General features: G+C 38.9%; 1 protein-coding gene across 2 annotated transcripts in view; it reads left to right on the top strand.

Annotated features, from left to right (window-relative positions):
• Dmc1 (DNA meiotic recombinase 1) overlaps positions 1-6,746 on the top strand; it is a 35,917-nt gene extending 29,171 nt beyond the window's left edge. For both annotated transcript variants that reach the window (XM_027931513.2, XM_071609478.1), the window contains 2 exons: positions 683-799; positions 5,621-6,746. In XM_027931513.2, the coding sequence (XP_027787314.1) occupies positions 683-799; positions 5,621-5,690 (187 nt within the window). In that variant the 3' untranslated portion in view covers positions 5,691-6,746. The remainder of the gene's footprint in view (positions 1-682; positions 800-5,620) is intronic.
• The last annotated feature ends 4,678 nt before the right edge of the window (positions 6,747-11,424 follow it).

The following is an 11,424-nucleotide window of genomic DNA, read 5'->3' on the forward strand; positions in this document are numbered from 1 at the left end:
GATGAGTTCAATGGTATTTATAACTTCCTTCATTATGTTTTTTGAATTCTTGAATCATAGAGCTTATTTCTTAAATATCCTTATTTAGAGAAATAAACTTTAGGCAACAATAATAAAGACAAAAGATACTCCAAACATCATTCTCAAATGCATGACCAGCACAGCACTGAAGGGTTCCATCACACAGTTATTGAACAAAAGAGGTTCTCAATCTGCTTTCACGTACACAGCTTAACAGAGACAGCTTGGGTAGTTCTTGTCCATTACACTAGAATAGTGCCTGACACTTAATGGGCCATTAAGAAATATTTTTGATAAATAAAGGAATAAATAAATACAGTCTTTGTATTTTGTAAAGAATAAAATTTCTTAATCTCAAGTTTATCCTGACAGTGAATAATGTTTTATTTGTGCTTTTTCAATAGTATTTTCTTCTTAAAAAATCAAACAAAACATGAGCTATTTATCATAAGAATCTCAGGAATCTGAGCTAGATGGTAATAGGGTAGATAGTAGCTCCACCCCCGCCCCACAGCACTGTTTATGAACAGACCTCTACTTGTTTAGAATACACATCTACTCCATCTCCTACCACACTACACAGACAGGTGGCCTTGTAATTGCAAATACTCATGTGTATAGTTCATGTCATGAAGACTGAATAGAGGTTTTATTAATTCAGCTTTCAGGCAGACCCAAAAAAACCCATTGGGGGACACATTCTGGCTCATGCTTCAACAACAAGAATAAGCTTGCGCAAAGGAAGAGGAGAACTGAGAATTGCCAAGATTTATGACAGGTAAATATTTTCTTATTCTTCATCAGATTTTTGTGCATATAGTTTTAAACAGAATTGTTGCTCCTGAGAGGCTATAATTATTCTGCTGGCAGATGCTACATATTTGAGTTTCCTTTCAAAAAATTATGCAATGATTGGGAAGTTATACTGTGTGTTAGGTCCTAGGGATCCAGGGATTCTGTTGACACATATATTTGGTCTCTGACCTCTCAAAGTGAAGTAGAGAATGAAATCACATCAATTCCAATTAAAGGGTGCACGGTGCCAGCGAAGTAGAGTATGGGAAAATATTCTCTCCTTTCTCTTTGTACATTAATGGCATTTGCTTTCAGGTTTCAGTAAATATCACTTTCTCAGAGATCCTTTCCCTAATCCTCGTGATACAGGATATCCTAAATATGATATCCTTTATTTTCCACTGTACTTTAATTAAGAATTATAGGCTGGTTGATGTGCTCAGTGGTAGAGCACTTGCTTTTCATCACCTGTCCCTATAAAAGACCAAAATACATACAGCTATGTTCTAGGGAGCTTCCAGCATCTCTAAAAATTTACTGTAAACACAGGACATGATGGTATACACTTGTAATCCCAGTGTCTTGGGAGCCTGAGACAGGAAGATCTCAAGTTTGAAGTCAGCCTCAGCAGCTTAGCAAGGCCCTCAGCAACTGAGTAAGAGCCTGTCTTGAAACAAGAAATATAAAGGGCTGGGGATATAGCTCAGTGGTAAAGCACCTCTGGGTTAAATCCCCAGCACCAAAAAAAAAAAAAAAAAAATTAAATAAATAAATAAATAAATAAAAATAAATCACTGCAAATATCGGTGTAGCTCAGTGGTAGCATTTGTGTTTAGCAAGCACAAGGCCCTTGGTTTAAGCCTTAGCACAAAAAATATATATATTTAAATATGACAAATGTTCTTTGTTGAATTCAATAGACAGTTCCACTTGTTACTGAAATTTCTTGGTCTATTTCATGGACAGAATACTATGCCTAGAACTTTCCCAAACACTTTTCACCCTGAATTGTAACTCACTGTTCACTGTACATCTCCCTCACAACAGGGACTGAGTCTGATTCACTAATGTCCAAGAACCTAGCCTGGGACTTGGTACGTTGTAGACACTCAGTAGCTATTTGTTGAATTTACTAATGAATAAACTTAAGCTAAATGTTCAGTCATTTGTATGAACAGCTTTTGCCATTCTTACAGTTCTAGGAAGCTGTTTGGGCTCTACAAATTCAATAAAAAATAGTTATAGTAAATTATCATAGAGATTAGTTATGTCAAGTCCCCATAAACTTGATTCAAATCAGCAAAACCAGATCAGAGCTTAAAATATCAAAACTCAGCTATGTATCATGTATTCATTTCTTGTTGGCCCCTATCAATTTCTTATGATGAATTCTCCTTGAATTCTTTGAATAGAGAAGATGATAACACTAATATTGATATCTAACATTTAGTGGCTACTATGTGCTAGGCCTTGCTCCAGGTGATTTTTATATTTTATTTCATCATTTATAACAACCACCCTAAGAGGTAGTAGTTATTATCCCCATTTTATACATGAGGTAACCAAGGCCACAAGAAGTTAAACAGTGCTCCTTTCCAGTCTATTTTAAACACAGAAGCCAGAGTGAACCTTTGTAAAACTGTTGGATCATATCTGTCCTGTGTTTAAAACCCCATCAGTAACTTCCTATCTCCACTCAAAACAAAAGCCCATGTCTCTAGGGAGTCTGCATAGCAATCTGTGGATGGCCCTGTTCCTCTCCATCTCCCACTAGCTCACTGCGCTTCATCCTCAGTGGACAGGCACTCTATAGTTCAATAAGCATGCCAGGAACTGTTGTACCTTAGAATCTTTGTACTTGTGCCTTCTGCCTGGATAATGCCACCCTCATAGTCCCCTCTCTGCTTATCTCCTTCATCTACTTCAAGGGTTTGATCAAATGTTGCCTTTTCAACAAGGCCTGTCTTAACCTACTGATCAAAACTGCAACTGAGGGGCTGGGATTGTGGCTCAGCGGTAGAGCGCTCGCCTAGCACGGGCGGGACCCGGGTTCAATCCTCAGCACCACATTAAAAAATAATAATAATAAAGGCATTGTGTTGTGTCCATCTACACCTGAAAAGTAAATATAAAAAAAAACTAATTCCCACATTTTTTTAAAGAAAGAGAATTTTTTTAATATTTATTTGTTAGTTTTCAGTGGACACAATTATTTTTATGTGGTGCTGAGGATTGAACCCATCTCCTAGCGCATGCCAGGCAAGCATGCTACTGCTTGAACCACATCCCCAGCCCTAATTCCCACATTTCTAATCTCCCTCACTCAACTCTATTTTTCTTTCCCTATAGCACTTATTTTCTAACATAACACACCTGTGCCATTATTTGTTATCTGTCTCAACCCTCCCCAAATATAAGTTCCATAAAGGCAGAGATCTTTCTCTATTCTTTTCTTCACTTACAGATCTCAAGTGCCTACCACAGGGATATAATAGGTACTTGATAAATATTTTCTTACTGAAAAAAATTAATGTATTTATGCCATATCACACAACAAATTAAAGATAGAACCAGGATTAGAATCTATGCTGTCTGAATATCTATGCATTTTAAGTCATTACACTATTTCTTAGCTGAGAAATAGTATAATAGAAGTAGCTATTTAGACTAGTTATAGTTAATCTACTATAGTTACTCTTATGGCTTCAACTACTACTTTTAAATAGATATAAAATAAAAATTCTTTTCTTTTTTTTTTTGGGGGGGTGATACTGGAGATTTTCAGGGGTAACACTGAGCTATACTCTCAGACCTTTTTATGTTATATTTTTAAATAGGGTCTCACTAAGTTCTGAGACTGGTAACCCTCCTGCCTCAGTCTCTCCAGCATTTCTTACTTAACGAGAAAAAGAATCTCCAAGATTGGGCAGAAAAGGGTTCTCAGAAGAATTTCCAGATGTGCAGGAGTTAACCCAATCTGGGCTATGAGTTTGGCTCAGTGGGAAAAGCACTTACCTAGCATGCCCCAGATCATGAGTTCAATCCCCAGCACCACATTAAAAGAAAGAAAGAAAGAGAAAGGAAAAAGAATTAACCCAATCCTCCTTTCCCTTGAATATCACTATAGTTTCTGCTTTAGCTCTCCTGCCCCTCAATTATATATTTTTTTCTTTCAAACTTTTTTTAACATTTATCTTTTAGTTGTAGTTGGGCACAATACCTTTATTTTATTTATTTATTTTTATGTGGTGCTGAGGATTGAACCCAGGGCCTTACACGTGCTAGGAGAGTGCTCTACCGCTGAGCCACAACCCCAGCCCTTTTTCAGACCTTTAAATGAGCAAATAAAAACCCCACTTTTCTTTTCTTTTTTTTTTTGGGGGGGGGGGTGATACTGGAGATTTTCAGGGGTAACACTGAGCTATACTGTCAGACCTTTTTTATGTTATATTTTTAAATAGGGTCTCACTAAGTTCTGAGACTGGTTTAAACTTGTAACCCTCCTGCCTCAGTCTCTCCAGTCACTAGGATAACAGGCATAATCCACTACACCCTGCAAAAGTTCCACTTATTTTAATCCCTAGCATACTTGAGATAATAAACTTTAAAAACAAATAAATCTATTGAATTCAAAGTAAGAACAAAGTTTTTTTTTAAAAAAATACTACAATAAAATAAAAAGGTATACAGATGGTCAAGTTTCTGAAGTATTTGATTCTGATTCTATTTTAAGAACAAAAAAAATCAATCCTAGTTCAACTATTTTGTGTGGCTTCTTTCTTTTTTAGCTCCTTGTCTTTAGAGAGAACTTCCATTTAACTTTCTGCCATTTCTAAGTAGCTTATTGAGTGGTTTTCAATCAAGTCCAAAAAGTTATTTTGTGTTGGGCACAGTGGTGCATACCTGTGATCCCAGCTATTTGAGAGGGCTAAGACAGGAGGATCCCAAGTTCAAGGTCAGCTTGAGAAATTTAGTGAGATCCTCAGCAACTTAGCAAGGCCTCAAACTAAAATAAAAAATGGTCTGGGGATGTAGCTCATTGGTAGAGTGCCCCTGGGTTGAATACCCAGTACTACAAAAAAAAAGAAAAGAACAAAAAGTTCAAAACTCATTGCAGCAACTTAGTGAGTCCCAGTCTCAAAATAAAATTTAAAGGGCTGGGGATATAGCTCAGTGGTAGAGCACTTTCTTAGTATGCATCAGTCCCTGTGGGTTCATCCCCAGCACTGGAAAAAATTTTTTTATTTTGTAAGACCACTTAGGTCTTCTTACTCAACTTCAGTTTTAGTCCAGCAAGACCTACCTTATCTGTAGCTATCTTCAGAGGAGACACTTCTGCTATTTCCTCAGGGAAATAACCTTATCCATTGCTCAAAACTACACTGCCTATTCTCTACCCTTCAAACAAAACAAAACAAAAACATTTCAAAGTCTTTTACAGTTTTCCCCTACATTAGCCTAATCAGTAAATGGTACATACTCACTCCTATAGAATCAGGCCCCTCAGGCCCATCTAGGCAATGCCTGACTCTACACTGAAAGAACACTCAGTTACCCCTTTTGCTTATTTCCAAGTTTGGGATAATTTTTCTTGACATTCAGAACCTTACGCGTAGAAGTTGGTTAACAAATGTTTGTGAAGGTGGATAATACTTTTAGGTAAATTCTGTAGTCCACATTTAGCTGTACTGACTGTGAAGTCTCAGGAGACTCAGACTGATAGGAGCAGGATGCCTGTGACATGAATATAGTATTTATAGAAGTAAAGCTTTTTATAAACTTCTGTTCCCTTGTATTCTGTTAGCCCTGAGATGCCTGAAAATGAAGCCACCTTCGCAATAACTGCTGGAGGAATTGGGGATGCCAAGGAGTAGGTGGTGAATTGATGCAAATTGCTTCTCAGTGCTTATTAGGAGCTGAAGAGATGGAAAAGCAGTCTTGCATTTCAGATCTTGAAATAAGAATTTAGTTTTTTCATATGTTATTAAAGGAAAGTCAGCAAAAGAATTACATTTTATATTTATCTTAAAAGTCTCTGATATATAGCTATACATTGCATGTCATTTCAAGAATATACACATATATTCCTGAATTGTTTATACTAGGTGCATGTGTGTGTGTTATCTACTTAACAGAAACTAGTTGGGGAAAGGATGCCACATTGCTTAACTTTCATTTTTCCAAGTGAACCACTAAGCAAAATGAAGGTCTGGGAGCTCAAAAAGCCCCTTCTCCTGCAGATGTCCCCTCAGTACTTTACCACTGAGCTACATCCCTAGCCCATTTTTTATTTTAATTTGAGACATTAGCCTTGCTAAGTTGCTGAGGCTCTCACTAAATTTCCCAAGCTGACCTTGAACTTGGGATCCTCCTGTCTTAGCCTCCCAAATAGCTGGGATCACAGGTATGCACCACTATGCCCAACACAAAATAACTTTTTGGACTTGATTGAAAACTACTCAGTCAGCTACTTAGAAATGGGAGAAAGTTAAATGGAAGTTCTCTCTAAAGAAGTCAAGGAGCTAAAAAAGAAAGAAGCCACATAAAGTAGTTGAACTAGGATTGATTTGTTTTGTTCTTAAAATAGAATCAGAAGCAACTACTGTGGGGAAGTACTGGGGCACAGTACTGCTGACTTACAGAGCTTGATGCTCTTCTGCAGTAGGAAGATGGTTAAGCAGACAATGTTTATAGATACCAAAAAAAGCTTTTTAAATTTACACTATCAAACTATGTAGTCACCTTAATAGCAACAGAAAAAACAACAACATTAAATTAAGCCATATTTTAAATCATTTGACCTTTTGACAAGATGAAATTACTTTTAAAATGTATTTCTGATGCATGCATATTCTCTTGGGAAAGTAAAAAAGTAATTAGAAAATTTATGATATTGGATAATAAAGGTAATATGATTTTTGTATTTTAAGTTTTGGGTAGAGAATTAAAAATATTTTTTAAATGTTAAAGTTAAATTTAAAATTTCTGAATAGTAATTTTAGAAATGTATAAAAGACTATTGTTGTTTTTAATTGTTAAACAAATAAAATCTAGCTTTCAAAATATTTATATGATGAAATATTTAAAATTAAAAGATTAATGATATACGTAAGAACAATCTTTATAGACTTCAGATTTAATCTTTCATGTTGCATTAACTTATATGAAAATTCAAGTATTAAAAGCACTTTTTATAAAACTTATTTGATTATCCATTAAGTCTCTTGCTCACTAGTTGTTTCTGAATGCTAAGTGCTAAGGACTATACAAAGAAAGATGGTTCCTGCCTCAAAGAATGTACACTAGTTAGAAGACTAATTTTTATAAAAATAAGAAAGCAAATTACTATATAATTATTTTGTCAGTCGCATGGTCTTGAATTGACCCTTAAAAGAAAAGTAGAAATTCAAAAGTGGCAGAGAAAAGGTATCAGAGAGCACTTACAAAGGTACAGAGGCTGGGAACCGAAAACAAAGACCAGCCTGGAGAGCAGAGACTGCTCACAGTGCAGTAATGGAGAAGCAGAGCCTTTTCTTCCTTCTACTGTTTTTAAACCACAGAAGCTACTTCTCTGAGTAAAGCAGAAATAAAAACATGTAGGAGCAAAGTTTTTGTATTCTGCAAAATTACTTTAGTGGATACTTCTGATATGCACATTGTAAGGCATGCTTTTGTCCTGCAAGGAAGGGAAGGTTTTGTTACTTGATGCTTTGTTTATATTTTTTATTTTCTGTATATTTTGATTTATCTCAAAAAGTCTTTCTGGCCAAAAAAGAAACTGTTCCTCCTGGGGCTAGCCAATTTATAGGAATAGGAGAGGGCCTTTGATATACAAACAAACCAGTCTGCATCAGCCCTCCTGTAGGTGCTATTCCTCAATCATCCCAGGCCCTAGTACCAGCCCATTCCTGTAGTTTAGAGCCCATAGAGATTATTCCAACTGGCCAATCCTAAACCAGCTACCCAACCCTGTCCTGCCCTGCCTTGCCTTTCCCTCAGAAATTTCAGTAAAGGTCATGGTCCAGGCTCTTCCTTCATTCCAGTCTTCACCTTGGTGTTGTCTCCCATGCCCCCAAATGGCATGTGGTAACCCCCTTTCTAAAATCGGTAAGTATAAACTTTCTTTTCTATGAACCTTTCCTGTGTTTTCTCCTGTGGCTACGCTGACTGACCATCCTGTGCATACACAATTTGAACAGTCTTTAACAACATTCTTAATAAAAACTGAACATCTTGAGGTCAGGCATGCCTGTTATCCCAGCAGTACAGGAGGCTGAGGCAAGAGTATCACGAGTTCAAAGCCAGCCTCAGCAATTTAGCAAGGCCCTAAGCAATTCAGGGAGACCCTATCTCTAAATAAAATACAAAAAAGGGGGGCTAGGGATGTGGCTCAGTGGTTGAGTGCCCCTGAGTTCAATCCCCAGTACCCCCCAAAAAGAAAAAGAAAAACCTGAACATCTCCTTGAGATTCTCTGGTATGGACAGCCCTGAAGAGGGAATAGACCAATTGGTCTAGAAGCCCAGAGCCCTTTGGGGAGGAAGAAAACAAAACTCCCAAGATTGGAAAATCAGAAAGTTTTTCTGGGTGATATCGAGTACCCTGACAATGGTGAATTTACCAAGAGATGGGCAATAAGGTTGGAAACCAAGATCAACAGATGGGTTTGTAGTTCTGTGAGGAGGGCTGGTTTCAATATGGCATGATGCCAAGGCAGGAAACTTGTCAGGTCCAGCCACTCTGACATGTCCTGCTTTGGAAAACAGTGGCTGAGCATGCAAATGTGAACTAAAAAGCTGTAATTTCAGACCTAACTTTGGGTTACCGCTGCAAATCGCACAAGTGCCTGGGCCAGCAAGAGCATCACCAGGTGCCCACTGAACTTCTGTAGGCCGGAGTTCACTTTCTCACTTGTTTCCAAAGCATCAATGTTTCCCAATCCTCCATCTCCACCTGAGAGTAAAAGGAGATCTGGCTTCATATTTTAAGGGAAGTGAGGGTGTGGGGCCTAGGTGTGGAGCATTCAGAAAGAGAGTTTATTGCCCGGCACGGTGGTGCATGCCTGTAATCCCAGTGGCTGGGGAGGCTGAAGCAGGAGGATCGAGAGGTCAAAGCCAGTCTCAGCAACGGCAAGGCACTAAGCAACTCATGAGACCCTGTTTCTAAATAAAATACAAAATAGGGATGGAAGTGTAGCTCAGTGGTTAGGTGTCCCAGAGTTCAATCCCTGGTACTAAAACAAAAAGAAAAAAAAAAGAGAGAGAGAGAGAGTTTATTGGTTAGGGTTCTTTTAGTTGCAAGCCACATAAACGAGCATGTTCAAGACAAGGATTCATTGGCTTAAGAGACTGAAAACCGGGCTGGGGATGTGGCTCAAGCGGTAGCACGCTTGCCTGGCATGCGTGCAGCCTGGGTTCGATCCTCAGCACCACATACAAACAAAGATGTTGCATCCGCCGAAAACTATAAATATTAAAATTCTCTCTCTTAAAAAAAAAAAAGAGACTGAAAACCCAGAGGAAGAGCTCATTTCAGTCTCAGGTGGAGCTGAGATTTTAAACTACTCGTCCTTCTGTCTTCTACTTCATTTGTTTCTTTGCTGCCATTGTTATTGGAAAGGCTATCCCAGGACAGTAGCCGTGGCAGCTCTAGGCTACCATTCCACTACGTTAGAAACCCACTAGAAAAAGTATATCTTTTTCATCATAGATTATTCATTCTGTGAAGATAAACAAAAACCACCCAAATGAGAACAGAGGCCAGGCTCAGTGGCACTTGCCTGTAATCCCAGCTACTTTGAAGGCTGAGGCAGGAGGATTGAAAGTTTGAGGCCAGTCTCAGCCACTTAGCAAGACTGTGTCTCAAAAAAATAAAAAGGACTGGAGATGTCATTCAGTGGTAAAGTGCCCCTTAACTGAATTGCTGGGTTCAATCCCCAGCGTCTGATGCCCAGAAAAAAGAGAGCAGAGGCTATTTATTCAGAGCTTGCTATAGCAAATGAGTCTGTGGCCATCATTTGCTTTCAGTAGAGCCAAAGGCAGGTGAAGGAATGGGAACGAGTTGGAGCAAAAAATGGGAAGGTTTCCGGCATGCTCTGAGTGGAGTGAGAGAGATTTCCAAACAATCCTTAAGATCTGGAGTAAAGTAGACTATAACAAGGAAGAGCAGTTTCAAAGTCCTGCAGCCCACCAGAGAGGATTATGATTCATGAAGAGGAATAAAGAAGAGTAAAAAATCAGGGCTTTTACCTGAGAGGGTTATCATCTGAGTTTGCTAAGGCTGCCATAACAAAGTGCTGCACACTGCCAGTAAACAATAGAGATGTATTGTCTCACAGTTGTGGAAGCTGGAAGTTCAAGATCAAAGTTGATTCTCTTAGGGCTGTGAAGAAGAATTGGTTTTATGCTTTTTCCCTAGCTTCTGGAGGTCATTCCTGGGCTTGTAGAAGAATCATCGGGATCTCTACCTTCATTTTTCACATGATGTTCTCCCTGTGTGCACATCTTTATGTCCAAATTCCCCTTCTTATAAGGACATCACTCATACTAGAATAAAGTGATATCCTAATCCAACATGAACTCACTTTAACTCATGTGCAAAGACCTTACTTCCAAATAAGGTTGCATTTTGAAGTTTGGGAGTGAAGGACTTCAACATGAAAGTTGGGAAGACACAAAGCCTAAAATATTAAGAATCATGTATAACTGAGGGTTAAACACCAGGATAAACAAGACATAATCTGAAGTCAGTACTGACTAGAGTCATAAACATGCAAATCAAGGGCTGATGGTGTAGCTCAGTGACAGAGCACTTGCCTAGCCAAGTGCATGAGGCCCTGGGTTCCATCACCAGATGAAAGGAAAAGAAGAAAAAAAAATAGAAGTCAAGATCTGGAGGAACCTTTACTAGGAAAAACACAGAGGTAGGAATAGATGTTCTCTACCATCCCTCCTAATTTTCCTGCTCAATACTTCTTCAAAGAGCAAAGGAAAAATAAGAACAGAAAGTCATGAGATCAGAATAAAAAAGGACCATAAAGAAGACTGAGAGATTAAACGCAAGGGCTAGCTTTCATGGAGAGGAGAGGACTGGACCCTTGACACTGAGCTGCAGCCGGTCCCCTTTCCTGCTGACCTGGGCTTGTTAGATCAGATTCACGTGGCACTTTTGGGTTGTGGTTTCCATTTCTCTATCATAATAACACTCTGGCTCTCTTTTAAAAGTCACCTCTCCCTAGATCATGTAGTCTCTCCTGAGACACGGGATACTGAATGATAGTGAAGAGCATGAGTGAGGTCATGCGGTGACAGCAGGGATGGCAGGGCAAGCAGCAGTAGCAGTGACCTGAGCAGGCTGTTCTTGCTGCTAGGCTGGAGGCTTCCGACTTCCAGACTTCCGAGTTGCTCCGACTCCCAACTATTCCCAGGCTGGTTCTCTGGCCTCCTGCCAATTCAGAGACCCTGATGTCCATCTGATAAACTTCCCTCCACTTCAGCTAACCAGAGATGGATTCTATTACTTGCCTTCTAGAACTCCAACCAAAGAACCAACCTGCTTACTTCCAAATGTTGCTTCAGAGGACTGGAAAGCCAGGAGGACCTGCTTAATCC

This window comes from Marmota flaviventris, chromosome 3 (assembly GCF_047511675.1).
Source record: "Marmota flaviventris isolate mMarFla1 chromosome 3, mMarFla1.hap1, whole genome shotgun sequence".
Classification (NCBI taxonomy): domain Eukaryota; kingdom Metazoa; phylum Chordata; class Mammalia; order Rodentia; family Sciuridae; genus Marmota; species Marmota flaviventris.